Here is a 14,279-nt window from a genome sequence, read left to right as displayed (position 1 = left end):
TTGCATTTGTCATAACAAAGAAAACACCTTCATTTCACCAAAGCATATTCAGAATCTGTATCTAAATTAAAAAGGAAACTACAGTTTGTTTGATTAGAAAATAATAATATCCTGTACATGTGACAGTCAGTAATTAGCTAGGACAGTTATGATTTCAGAGAATGTCAAAATCAATGGAGTTCCCCATAATGTTACATACACCATATTTACGGTACGTACATATTTCAATAAAATAACAATGCAGCTCATTTCAGTTGGATGTAAGTCCAACATTCCCGTACCTTTTGAGTAAACATACGAAATAGGCTTGTTTGAGGTGAGGTTATCAGATCTTTGGCTGACTTGCTCTTGACTTGCTGTGACTCACCCTGTTTAGGAAGGTGGAAGAGCATCATTTGTGCTAAAAAAAATGCTGCGATGAAGGCGTACGTGAGTATAGAAATCATACATCAAAATAAACAAAATAAAACAAACGCAAGACAATATTACATGTAGACATGATTATTTTTGCCACCTGGGGCAGCACGAGTTCAACATTCCTAATCATAACAACTTCTACTTGATGCCGGCCAACATGTGGATCCACCAGTTGGTCTGCACAGTCCAGTTTTGTTTTTCGCACTCGATGATTTGCTCGAGGAAATGCTCCTTGGCCTCCGCTTCACTCTGGTCCTCCTGGAGCGCCACCCGCAGGTAGTGCATGTCCTCTGCATTGCTCAGCTCCGGGATGCCCGTCAGCAGCATGAGGGAGAAAAGGTTGATCAGCAGACGAGAGTGCGAGCGCAGGGAGAGGTACGCCTGGGTGCAAATGTCCTAACATGGGTTTGTGAGAAAGACAAGGAATGGTGGACGAAGAGAAAGCATGAGGAAATGAGGACTCTGAAGGTCTGGAAGCTGGGAGGCATTAACAGACACACTAACACATTTTGCATGTCTTTTCATAAGATTCATTGACGAGAGGAAAAATAAGAAGTGCAGTCTTATCATGAAATAAAAGCGTCAGTATAATTAGACACAAACAAATGACACGCATACACAACCAAGGTTTCTCACCCTGAACCGCTGAAAGTAGAGGCTGTTGCGTCCTTTGATCCGGCCCATGACATGCAGGAAGTCAGGTGTGAGGACGAATGGTACGCGCTCCCTGCTCACGCCAAGGAAGCTCTTCCTGTTCCCCAGGATGTGACCAAAGTCGATGTGAAACAGATTCCCTGAGAGGCCGGGGAGAGGTAACAAAAGCATTTAAATCAGTCTGGCCATCGACTCACGTGGGTTTCACGACCCATCTTCTCCTGCAGGAATGTGAACTCAAACATGTGACGCATACCTTGGTCTGTGATCATGATGTTGTCATTGTGTCGATCTCCTATCCCCAGCACATACGTGGCCACACAGTAACCAGCACAGGACTGCACGAATCTCTCCACGGTCTTGTAGTGCTGTCGTCAGAGAAGATCACAGCAGTGCGCGTGAACACAATTAGTTGGGTGGTAGAGCTTGAAATGCTCTAATGCAGCCGATACCGACATTATATATTAAATATGTTTGAAATGAAAGGACTGAAAGTCCACCGGGCTACACTCTTAATGCAAGCAAGCTGCAAAAAGGTTTCATTGGAAGGTAAAAGTTAAAGTATGGACATCTAGTAACAAGATGTGTCAACAACAACAAAAAGGTTTCTCTGTATGAGCACAGACCAAAATAGAAATGATTATTTTTCAGCACTTGAATGTGGGCAGCTGTACAGGCCGATGTCATTTAACCAGACCCTCTTATGTAGTAGCTCCTATATAGTAGTTCCACGTCTTGACCAGACCCTGCCTTTTGAATTTTATCCAGATCACTTACTATTTCCTGGAGTGGACCTTTGGACTTGAGCCACTCGAACAGAGCATCGTTCTTGAAGGCTGCTGACGTTCCTCCCTGGCTCCACTGGACGGCGGCGATGGTCACTGCATTCCTCACGATCTCAATTATACCTTTTTCGAGGAGAAACTTGATTTTACTTTTTTGTTGTCGTTGTTTTGTTCATGCTACTTTCCATAGGACGCTCTGGTTGTAGCCTTAGGCCTGGAAATTATACATATCATACATTGGGTTTTGGGTAAGATGTCTGATATAAGGTTTTTGTTCTACGACATAAAATGGGTAAACAAATTGCATGGAATGAGGTTATTTATTTTTTGAAAGTGAGAGGTGAAGGGTAAAGTGGCGAGTGACTTTAAATGTGCGGTGTGGAGAGATGTGCAGGAGAGAACACTGCTAACAAGTGTGTAAATGAGACTAAATGTCATCACTTGTCCGCCTTTAGTTTAGCAGTGGTGACATGAAGTCATTCGATCGTGATGTGGTTCGCTTTTTTTTTCTTTTTTTTCTGCCGATGGCCTTCAAGCTTGAAAAATCTTAGAATTTGTGAAGATTATCTTTGCTGAATAAAACGTGTCAAATCCATGTTCAATTCTAGCCTTTGGACCTTCGGAACAACATTTATTGGAGACGTAGCTAAACAAAGAACTTAATAAATTGATAATGAATGTGAAAATGACCTATGTTGTATCCTGTGGAGATGCAGCCATATGGGACGAGGTTAAGGTCCAAAGATTTCTCCTGCCAGATGGATTCCATCACCACCAGAGTCTGAACAGGAAGACGCACATAGTCAGGATTAACCTAAAGTTAAGGATATATTCACCGACATAAAACACCCAACTCTATTCTCCAGTGAGATGAATAATTAAGGACAAAATGAAGTCTCTTAGACCTGAATGATCAACATGTCCTGCCTGAGGTCGTCCCCCTCTTTGAAGATGATTCCCACGGGTGTAGCAGCGGTGGGCGACGGCATGGGAGAGAACTCCAGCCACAGCGGCTTCTTCTTGGAAGCCATCACTTTGCATTTGTCCAGCTGAACGAGAGGGGGCAACGAGAACGTACAGGGAATGGGTTTTACGGAGGGTCAGCTGTAGACCCAGGCCTTAAAACTGTTCAAGTTTACTACTTTTAATGGCTATATTCAAAAGTGGTGGTAGGGTGCAGTGGGGGAATTATTCTCTGCATTTTACCTATCCTTAGTAATTAAGGAGCTTTGTGCTGCTGTGAAGCACTGGGGCTTGCTCAAAGACACTTCAACATGAAACTATAGGGAGAAAACATGGACCCAACCGGCTTCCTTGGTAATCTTTGTTGCCAAATATTTGGCAGTTATTTTTTGCACATACATAACTAGGGTGACCAGATTTGAGTTTGTGAAAAAAAAAGGACACTTCGCTTGGGGGTGTGGTGTTGTAGACAATGACCATCAGAACACACAAAAGACAATTTTTGTTCAACACATGCAAGCAGCATTAGAAAGGCTTACCAGGATCCATCCAGCCTTGATCCGGGGGTCAAAGGGCACCAGGAATTCATTCGGTAGGTTACTGTTTCTAAGAAGCTCTTGAAGCTTAAGGGGAGCTGAAGAAACACAAAGACACACTTATACACATTTGTTAGGTTTCTTAGTGTGGGCTACTGAACATTAAAAAGGAAGCTACACACAATCTCACGCTGTCTGTCCTTGCGGCAGTGGCTGAGTTACGGCCAGGTACAGCTGTGTGTGTGTGTGTGTGTGTGTGTGTGTGTGTGTGTGTGTGTGTGTGTGTGTGTGATCGTGTGTGTGCTGATAGTTTCGTTAGCTGTTAGCAGTTAAGTGATCTGCAGATCAGTGGCCGACAGGTATCATGTAGCAGAATGCAAGATGAGCCTGGAGGACACAGAGCTGAACATTCACTCACAAACTTAATTAAGGACGCACACGAGATACATGATTCTCTTGGGAGAGATAATTAATCTGGCCAGGGAAACAAAGTGTGGCTCAAAAGAAAAGGAGGGTCTGAGAAAACGTATACGTATATAAGCTATGTGATAAAATGAGACCCAACAGATGGGTTAATATCAAAGGGCAACATGAAAGAGGCTTAATACATTCAAGGTCCTGCACAATAGCATAACAATAACAGAATAATAATAATAGGACACGGTCTAACTTGCCAAAGATGCATGTGTAATCTCTACCTAAAGGTACTAAACATGTGAAGCTCTTCATGCTTCAACAAGGAGACAAGGAACCACAAAAAACACAATGAAAGGGATCCTTAACAGAAAAGGTGTTTGAAGAGCAGCGAGTGAGTTGGGGCCTGTTTTAACATTTGAAATACACCTGCCATTTCTCTTTCTCTGTCGAAAAATGTCAGTCCGTGTACACAAAACCAATAGACTGCATGTTGTGATTATTTCACAATCTGCTATCATACTAGGTTAAAATGATATTAAAAAAAAATCGCCCAAGAAGGAGCTGTAGCCTCTCACCCAGTAGTGGAAGAAAACTTGTGGATGGATTTGACATTCCTCCAGTGTTTCGTAAACGTACATCTATGGCATACTATTCTATGAGAATGTCCTTTGTCAGATGCGTCTTACCTGTAGGGGGAAGGTTGTCAGGGTAGAGTTTTTTAATTATTGTAGCAACCTCATGCAGGGCCTCCACGGCCTGGACCTGCTGGGTGAAGTTGTCGAGCATGGCTTGACCGCAGCCCAGCAGGTAGGCCTCTAGGATCACAGCCATGCGCTGGCGGAAGTACAGACACCCTGCCACCTCGCTGCGAACGTACCAGAAGAAGAAGTGGCCGATTCGCTTGCTCTGCGGTGAGGGAGGAGACAGTGGCGGTAAGGGGGGGTGAAGGACACAGACACAGATGGAGCTGCAGTCCGACAGTGCAGGAAAGAAAGTTTTCCCTGCTGAGACCATGGTAGCAACACTACACATTGACATTAACCCTCGAAGCTGAAAGTTTTAACTTAATTAAATTAGAAAAAAAAGTTTAACCCTCACATGACGATTGAAGAGGTCTTTCTAGTTTAACTGGATGAAGGTGCAACTCTCAAAATACCGGTGCATCCGGTGTTCATCTATTTGTCCCTAAGGAGTGCAGGAAAATAGCTCTGAAGTGGCGCTGATTCAATACAACTTTTTGTATGTGTGTGTGTGTCCTGCGGTCTACCTAAACACTGGCCATCAACCAACTCGTCCCCTCTCCCTGCTCTGCACACACCTGTCTAAAGATCTACTGAGCAACTCCTCAGCGGTTGGCTTTACTCACCCGCAGAGCTCTTTGGATGAGGTACCGAGCGAGGAAACTGTCATGGTAAGGTTCCACTTTGAGGGTCTGTATGAGGACGAGGATAGAGAAAACGCAATGTCAAGTATGAACAGTCAAACTGAGAAAGAAAAAAAAAACAATCGGATGGGAAGTTTTTCTTTTAATGACGATTCACAAACAATGTGTTACCTTCATTCTTTTATTTTTTATTCCAGTCTTAAATGAGAAGTGACACGTGCACCTGCACAGTAAAATGCAGTGCAACACAACCCCTCCCTCGTCCAATTCTCTGAATGTGGATCAGTGTGCACAAGTACCCATAAAGTGCAGAGCACACATATGGCATCCTAATAGTTTGCTTTTCCCATAAAGACAGCACTCCTATCATGGAATAGAAAGGGCCATCAGTTTCAGTCTTTTGGCACGATATGTAGCCATGAAGTTCATATTTGAGTCGCTATGCAGGTAAACTGGAAAGACTTCAACGTCAGCGGGTGTAAGAAAATATGTTCTCCATTTAGTCGTCGATGGTCGCTAGAGCGAGAAGCGAGAAACCTGCTTTTTCCTACCTCGGGCCAAAGTTAACAACGCATTGTTTTGAATTTAGAATTTCAATAGTAAACTACATGTGTGCTGTGCAGGAACTCAAAATGTCTAGCAACTGTAACAAAGGGAGGCTGGGGCTTAGAAAACGGTCTATTATCCAAATCCATTTGAAACGCAGTGAATCTGGGGCTTTTTGCAGAAAAGGCTGTTTCATGTATTTAACCAGGCTAATCTTACACAGATAAAGAGAAGTGAAATGTGATTGGATAAGAAATGCTAATAAACTGGTCCCAAGAAGCCGTAGGATAGGCCTGAAGGAACAGATGAAGGCACAGCTACACAGTATTTGTGAAAAACAATTACATTTTTTTCACAACTAAAAGCTTGAACTTTTAATTATAAAAATTAATAAATAAATATATTTATATATTACTTTTTTTTAAAAATAGCTATAACTTTGTGATTCTGTTTAAGCCTTCAGAGCAGGCTAAGAAGGCCCTGCCGGCCCACCACTGGTGGACAGCAGACACCCACTCGGCACCACAACAAGCATGGAGGGAGGTCACACAGCGCGTGGGGACTGACCCACGGAGTCACTCCACCATTTTGACAAGAAAAAAGAGACAGCCGACGCTCCGTGTTTACGGAGTGCATGGCGTGGACCGACCCACGAAGCCACTTCAACCACCAGAGGACGCCCCCGCCGAGCAACGCGCAAAACACTAAACATCTCACAACTTCTCTGCTTCAGCCCGAACCATTACGGCTCCCACTGAGCTCCGCCCTGTTGACACACTGACCAATCACAACGCATGTTAATGCTCACGCTGGGCCACTGACCAATCACACGTCGACGTTATTTCACAGGCCTGCACGTCAAAGAATACACATAGCTTGTCAAACTAAAGATCTGATTTTGTTGTCCATGACAATCAACGACAACGTCCACTCTCCATGTACTTTAATCTGCGAAGGCCTGCTTAAACTGCTTTGCTTACACCAGAGAAAAAAATCTGATTGGATGAAAAACTACGCTGCAGTGAAAGCAGTGCTGCAGAATGAAGGCAGAGCAACAGAGGAAGACAGGAGCTGTACAGTGAGAAAATAAGCTGATAGGGAAAAATAATTATAATACATGAAGTGCATTTGTGAAAAACAATTAAATTATAAAATAGCTATAACTTTGTGAGTCTGTTTAGGCCATCAATGAAGGCTTAGCAGGCCCTGACGGCCCACCGTTGCTCCAAACATACACTTGACTTTTTGTTCCACACCCTCTTTTTTCACACCCTCTTGCCGTATCTCTACAAACACATACCTGCACCAACTGCAGCAAATACATCAGTACATCGTCATTGGACAGGCTCTCCAATCTCTGGACTGCCAGTCTCCTGACTGTCCAGTCAGCAAAGTCCACGCTTAGCAGCTCCAGGGCCACCGTCACATCCAGCTCTCCAGGATCCCAGTTTCCCAGTAGCCAGTGGACATCCTCGACCACTCTGCGGTTCATCCAGTCAACGTTGCGCAGGTATTGGGGAAGATTTGAGGCGTAGCGGACGCTCTCCTCCCGGAACCTTTTGAGGGAGCTGCTGGTGTTGGGGGTGACAGATGGGGATCCGAAAGTGACAGTCTCTACCAATGAGGGCCGTCGATGTTTCACATGCAGAGAGGAAGAATCTGTGCTGGTGGAGGAGGCTACATTTGAAGTGGCGGCATATTTGGTCGAAGTGAAGCTGGAGGAAGGACTGTCGGAGCATTCAGAGTTGCTGAAGCTATTTGGCAGGACCACAGGGAAGCTGTAGCGGTCGAGAAGGAAGCTGATGGCCATGGAGTCTGCTATGTCTGGGTTAGTGGCAGAGGACAGCTTGTCTGCCTGGTAGGTGACGGCCTTCTCCTCCACGTCAGGGGAGGACCACATGTGCATGGTGTAGGGGCCTTGGCTGAGCACGGACCTGCGGGGATAAACAAGTGAACAATTTGAAAAGATCTGATATAAATTTTCAAACAGACAAACCCTCCGATGAAGTTACAATTGGAAATGCGCTCAGCCACCCAAAACAGGATTTAGTTTGCTGCAGCAGAATGTGAGCTGAGTGGTGGACAGACACAGAGGAGCACATTCAATCACAGACTCACAGACCCCCACGTTAGCGCTTCCTTGATTTGATGTAAATAAAACTATTAAGAACATTTTCACTTTCTTATGAATTTCTGCCGATATGTCGTGTTAAAGATATACAATCATATATTACATTTTAGAAGCATAATTGCCGTACAATCTGTATTTTATGGCAATTATGCTGTAAAAAAATACAGTAGTAAATTCGTCCACAAATTCTTTTTAATCCACTATAGTGCAGATACCTTTTAGGTTTGCGTGTTATCTCTTTCTGACAAGTAACACTGAAAGTTGTAATTGATGTTAAAAACCTGACCTGTGGTCAATGAGGAGAAGATTGACAAAGTAGAGCATCTTTCCCTTCCCTTTCTGCAGGTCCGGTGCTTTATTCACTGTAGACGATGCTGTTTTTGAGTCTTTGGTTACTGAAGGTTTTGGGTCTTTGGTTGCTGGGGATGCATCACCACCAGTTGCATTGATAGTGAAAGCCAGCTTGGCTCCCCGTGGCAGATCCTTGAGGAGAACATCAAAGTCCAGCCACTCATTCCACAGCACTTCATCTGCGAAGGTCTTTGGATGGGAGGACACCGAAGACAGAACCTTGTTGCCGTAGAGTATGGAGGCTTTTACATAAACACACTGGGGGCATTTGCTTGGAAGGTTTGGGATGTCGAAGCCAAGCAATTTCACTCGGAGCTTCCTGTTGCAGTCCCACAAGGATATCATGAAGATGTCGTCCAAATCCTTCCCTTCGAGGCGGAGATCGTCGTGTGAGCTGAACTGGCCACTGGAATCGTCAACCAGAGGCCAGTCCGTGAACTTGACAGACTCGTTGGCGAGCTGCGACACATGCACCACAGACACATGGAGGTCTTGGTTGGTTTTCAAGCACTGTCGAACCCAGAGGAAATTGCTCAGGGGGTGGTCTCCAGATAAAAACTCCTCCCTCCCAGAGACTTTCAACACCAAACGGTCTGAACTGTCATAGTCAAGCCCCTGGTCGGCCGCCACACTTCTAAAAAATGTAAGAAGAACACTTGGTGTTGCACTAAAGTCCACCTGTATGCTGAAGCTGATCTTGCTCATGTAATGGAAGGTGACTGGGAGCTTTCGGTTCAGCTGGTCTTGAAGGTCATTTGGAATGGGGGCACACGTTATCCAAGGCTCTGTGGTATACAGCTCGTCATCCCGATCCTTTAGCTCTTGTCTCCTCGACGATGCCAGTTTCCTGCGGGTGAATGTGAGCTCGCCGAGTCTGTCAGACGGTTCGCTGTCCATGTCGTGTCCGATCAGGTACGCCAGGCACCGCTGTTGTTTCTTCTTGTCCTCCGAATCGACCGCCATCAGTGGTTTTACCACTATGTGCGCCGACAGACGGCCGGTGTCGTCACATGACCATGGGATGTCCAACGTCCTAATGACCTGACAGTCATCGTAGGCCTCGTACCAGTCACCCCCCCTGGCATATAGCAGAGTGTATTTCTCCGGGTCCAATATTGCAAGTGGGTCTGGGTGGCCATTTTGTTCCTGTGCCTGAAGGCATAGAGACAAAGACTTTAGTTGATGGTTGCAGTTTGAATATATATTTCTGAACCAAAGGTCTGCAGCTCTGTAAGGTTATGTCCAAACTAGACAGTGGGGGTTTAAGCTGAATGCTATTGTCAGCATGCTACTATGCTTTTAATAACAATGCTGACATATCGATATGTAGCACATATAGAATATGATGCTCTGTTGTAGATTAAACTGACCAACAAAATGATCTGGAGTCTAGCTGTCTGGGAACATTTTACTGCAGAACGAGTATATTTACTATTAATACGTACATTTTGCTGATAATACTTACATACTGTACTTTAACCTTTAGTGGGATATTTCCACAGCTCTCCATTCCTAACTCTCAGTGACCACCACTAGCACAACTTTAATTAAAGGTCAATATATGTAGATACATTGAAAATTGCATAAAACAGTCAGAGAGAGAGCCAAATATTTTTTCCCTTCTTTTTTTTCTACAAAAAAACATCCAATAGGGTTTTGCCTACCTGCATGCAGATGCGGAGCCGCAGCTGGTAGACGCTGCACTGCGCAGGGAGGATGACCGACACTGACTCATACGCCATATTGACATCACCAGTCGCTTGCCCTTGGTTGAAGTCACAGATGAATTTCAGGTTGTTTTCAGAGCCGCCTTGAGTTGGCAACCCAGATAGAGAGTCCACAGCATGTGGAGCATGTGGATTCTGGAGCAGTGAAAGATCCATCGATACCGAGTAGAGAAAATCCCAAAATGAAATACCTTTTTTTTTTAGGAAATCTGAATTTGACTGATTATTGGATCCATGTCTGCAGTGTGGTTCACTGGTTGTTAATAAGGCATTGCAGATGCAGCGCTAACAAAGAAAGCTCCAAAGATTTCCGACAAACGCTTGTGCTGCTTTCAAGATCCTCAGGTAGAGTCCGTGTGAGTCTGCTACCTGTTTGACTGAGTGAGGTTGTGTTCCTTTTTTCTCTTTGCTGATTGCTCGGGGACTTCCTCATTCTTTTACAGTACAGCTCCCAAACACCAAACCAACAAAGCACTTACTGACATTTAATTTGTTGATTTCCTTGTTCCCTTTTTGCACTTAGATAACAAATTGTAGTTACCTTTTCCTGACATTTTCACATTTAACAGGCTTGGGGACTTCTTCTTGACAGTATTCCACTTTGAAACAAATTAAACAATAAACTATGAAAAGTGTTCCTCTTTGTTTACCTGTCGACATTTGTTATACCCAGAAATACATTAACACAAGTTTGCAATCAAACAGGTCAAAAGGGAGCAGTGATGATGTCTTAAAAATGTCAAAAGGGAGCAGTAATGATGTCTTAAACAGGTCAAAGGGAGCAGTGATGATGTCTTAAGGAATGCCCTAAACCTGTTTGGGTGGTTCGACTTGCTGTTCTGAGAAGGAACTTTGAAATGGAGAATGGAGGCACCTTCAATTCAGACTGAAACTCAAATGTATCAGTGAGGATTTTCAATTGGTGCTTATGACAACCAGTTACTTTACTGTTACCTCAACAGCTCCCAACATATGGATTATATATTGAAGAAAAAAAAAACATATTATTTGCCATATTTTATGACAGATGCTGTGTTTGCAACTGCCATTTTGTAATGCATGCAAAAGCGTCAGAACTCACAAGTGGTGTATTTACAGATGCATTTTATGTTGCAGAAAAAAAAGTAAAAGTTGTGTTAAAAAAACAACTTTTTTTCCGAATTGTGTAAGAGCCTAAACGTAGCCATGAAGTTGAATCATGCTTTAGTTCTATGAGCAAATACTGTAAAGAAAACAAGTAAAGACGGGCGAGAATCATTCTGGACCCCTTCAACAGGACGATACTACATTCACAATAATCTTTACTAATACAAGTACAAGTGTGATCAAAGGGAAGTGCAGTGTTGCTGGAGGTTTTGTGACGTATAATGTCTCACCCAGAAGTATAACCGAGAACAGGAAGTACTGCACTTCTTCTTTGAATTCTCCAGCTGTGATATCACAGAAAAGAGAGGCACGGGACCTTCACTCCTGCTCGCTTGATAAGGGTTTCAGAGAAGTTACAGCCCACCGTGGGGGACCTAGAGCGCAAGCTGAAAAACACCCAAGAAAAAATCTATAACTTCATTTTTTTTTAAATATAAAGTTTGACGCCTGGGTTAGGAGGATTTCTCCCTTCTGTTGGAACTGTTGCTTCTGTGGAGTCAATCCAAATAAACAATGGTCCCTAAAGAATAGCTCATTCTTCTGCCTCTAATGCTGCGTTCACACCAAACGTTTACCGCGGTAGTTTACTCGCTCGACAATAATGTGTTCTCATCAAAAGCAACTGAGTATTATCTTTTCCGCTATCAACTATGGAAGAAATAATCACTTTTTTCTGCTTTATATTTGTTGTGGAATTCCCCAAAGCGTGGGAACATCAAACGCCCTTGTGTTTGGGTTCATAACACCATCTGTAATGAGAGAGACATCGAGAAAGACAAAGGTGAGATGTGATTGGTCAAAGAGCGTTAAGGAATGCACGACAAGCTGGCCAGCAAGCTGAAGACCGAAACAGAAAGCAAGGCAGCAGGAGACAGACAGGAGACAGGAGCTGCTCAATGAGAACAATAGCTAATAGGGAATAATAATGAAAATACATGCAATGTATTTATGAAAAACAATGACTTTATTACAAAGATATAACTTTTAATTATTTATATATATATATATATATATATATATATATATATATATATATATATATATATATATATATATATATATATATATTCTTTTTTTTCATTATATTATAAAATAGCTATAGCTTTGTGACTCTGTTTAGGCCAGCAGAGAAGGCCTAGCTGGCGCTGACAGCTCCATGAATTTCACTAACTACTTCAGGAACTGCATCTGGCTTATCTTCGTAAAAACGGTTACTGTTTCTGCCCTCCACAATGGAAATAACCACTAGTTCTGCTTTATACTTGTTGTGTAAATTACAGATATGTCAGAACATTAAACGCCACCGTGTATGGGTTCATATTATTATCCGCAGCCCCACAACGGCGTCTGTACGACGGCTGCTATCAGCGCTACTTCAGGGGGACCAGCAGCAGTTTGATTTAGCAACGGCAGGACAGCAGTGGTGGCGGGCGGAGCTTCTCAACGCTGATTGGCTGACGCTGCCTGAGTTGGAAAATTTCTCGTGCAAATTTGACTGTCGCGTCTGTGCATTTGGTGTGAACGCAGCATAACTCGCATAGACGGAGCTACGACTGACAGATGATTGTTTATCGAAGCGCGTCACAGAGAGACGATGTCGCATTTTAGTGGCGAGGTGACGGAAGTGCACCAATAGTTTTCAGGTGGAACAAAGTAAAGCGCAGTTTCAGCTCGATCGATGATGAGCCTGCCGTTTACACTGAAGCGTGATGGGAAGGAGCTGGCGGATAAGAGAGCTGATTGGCTCTTAGTTTTGGCAACAAACAAACTCCCCGTTCAAAAACCCCAATGTCCTTTGTAATTGTAATACTTAACGCCAGCCTGTTGGCATTTTGTCTCATGTGAAGGTTTAATCTAAAAACATATATTTTGTGTGGCTGATAATAACAAAGGCAATTTAAAAAGCACTTATCAAATAAAATATAACAAACTGTTTCACAAGGCAGACATAACCGTTGTCAGAATATATTATATACATTTTACAAACAAATAGGAATAGATCCCAAAATATTTTTTTTTTACATTTCACATTTTTTATGTGGATATTTTCCAGGTATCCGTGTTAACTGGCCCGTGTACAACCTGCTCTGCATGTGTCGCCTCAGATCTCTCCGTCTGATTTGTGTGACACTGTACGTCTAACTAAGGACTTAGTTTCTCTCCATTTTTGCGTCAGACTGTACACCTGATGTTTTACGGTTGACCCCTGACCTCTGACCTGTTGCCTGGTTTCCACAGAAACAGAGAAAATTTTTGTAAAATGCTTCTTGTTCTACAATTAGAACCCCCACAATGCCAAGGTGTGTCTGTGGCTCTTTCTTTTGTTCATCAAAACACTGATGTGCAATATTTCACAGACGAGACTACATGTGCACGACTTCATCTTCTGTGCACACTGCACTCATCACTCTTCACTGCCACTCAGATCAACTGAGCTACTGCACAACAACACACATGTTGTGTGCAGAGAAATAGTTTTTCCCATGTGTAGAATTCATTTGTAGTTTATAGGCAATACACGGATCTCACAACACTTTGACAAACATTCGTATTATCATTCTTATTAGTGGTCATGGTGGCTTACTGCACAAAATATCATAAGAGAAAACAAACTGATAATGAGGCCTTTTAACCCTTTTAACATTTGGACATTACTCATTTCATAAATCTTCATGTAATGTGCATTCAGTAACTGACCACATGTCAAAGTAATGTGAGCCAGCCCTCTTTATTAACACATACATGTTACCTAAAATGAACCAAAGCATGTTGCGCAACCTCAGGGGTGACCAGCAGGGGGCGACAGCGGACTGTCTGTAATACTTCCAGAATATTGACTGAGTCTCACATTCACAGAAACGTTCATCTCATAATTTAATTGATGTTGATTGATATCTTGCAATGACTCTCAAATGTTTCATTGATCTATTTCGGCCGACAGTATGTACCTGACAATACTCTTTAGGCCGGACTTCTGTTTGTTGCAAAGTAAAAAACACAAATGTACCTTTTAGTTATTTTCTATTTCTTTATTTTATTATGCCTAGTGTTGGTAAGTTTTAGATGTTTATTTATAAACAAGCTACAGCAGTGTTATGGACAGGATTAAATAATTAAGTTCCCACATGGTTTCCACCTTATATATTAAGGTCACATCTTGTTCACTTGCACCTACATGTATGTATCATCACCTTCTGTTCTGGTACACGATCAGTAAAGATT

The 14,279-nt window shown here is 43.0% G+C and overlaps 1 protein-coding gene across 1 annotated transcript; it reads right to left on the bottom strand.

Annotated features, from left to right (window-relative positions):
• Positions 1-555: 555 nt before the first annotated feature.
• si:rp71-17i16.5 (phosphatidylinositol 4,5-bisphosphate 3-kinase catalytic subunit gamma isoform) lies at positions 556-10,067 on the bottom strand. The gene is made up of 12 exons (XM_068597910.1): positions 9,849-10,067; positions 8,120-9,336; positions 7,003-7,636; positions 5,139-5,204; positions 4,459-4,678; positions 3,359-3,453; positions 2,762-2,905; positions 2,547-2,637; positions 1,849-1,979; positions 1,328-1,439; positions 1,054-1,211; positions 556-813 (listed from the first exon to the last, which is right to left on the bottom strand). The coding sequence occupies exons 1-12, from the start codon at positions 10,065-10,067 to the stop codon at positions 556-558; spliced, it is 3,345 nt and encodes a 1,114-aa protein (XP_068454011.1).
• Between the last annotated feature and the right edge of the window lie 4,212 nt (positions 10,068-14,279).

This window comes from Clinocottus analis, unplaced genomic scaffold (assembly GCF_023055335.1).
Source record: "Clinocottus analis isolate CAN_PGR_092001 unplaced genomic scaffold, fCliAna1.0.p SCAF_4, whole genome shotgun sequence".
Lineage (NCBI taxonomy): Eukaryota > Metazoa > Chordata > Actinopteri > Perciformes > Cottidae > Clinocottus > Clinocottus analis.
Note: the sequence above shows the minus strand (reverse complement) of the source record. Positions and strands in the feature narration are given on the sequence as shown.

Excerpts from the sequence above, each read along its gene's own strand:
- si:rp71-17i16.5 (XM_068597910.1), bottom strand. The coding sequence starts at position 10,067 with ATGGATCTTTCACTGCTCCAGAATCCACATGCTCCACATGCTGTGGAC. Across the intron at positions 2,906-3,358 it reads TCAAGGCTGGATGGATCCTG|CTGGACAAATGCAAAGTGAT; the intron begins GTAAGCCTTTCT and ends CCTCTCGTTCAG. Across the intron at positions 1,980-2,546 it reads CTCCACAGGATACAACATAG|GTATAATTGAGATCGTGAGG; the intron begins GTCATTTTCACA and ends TCCTCGAAAAAG.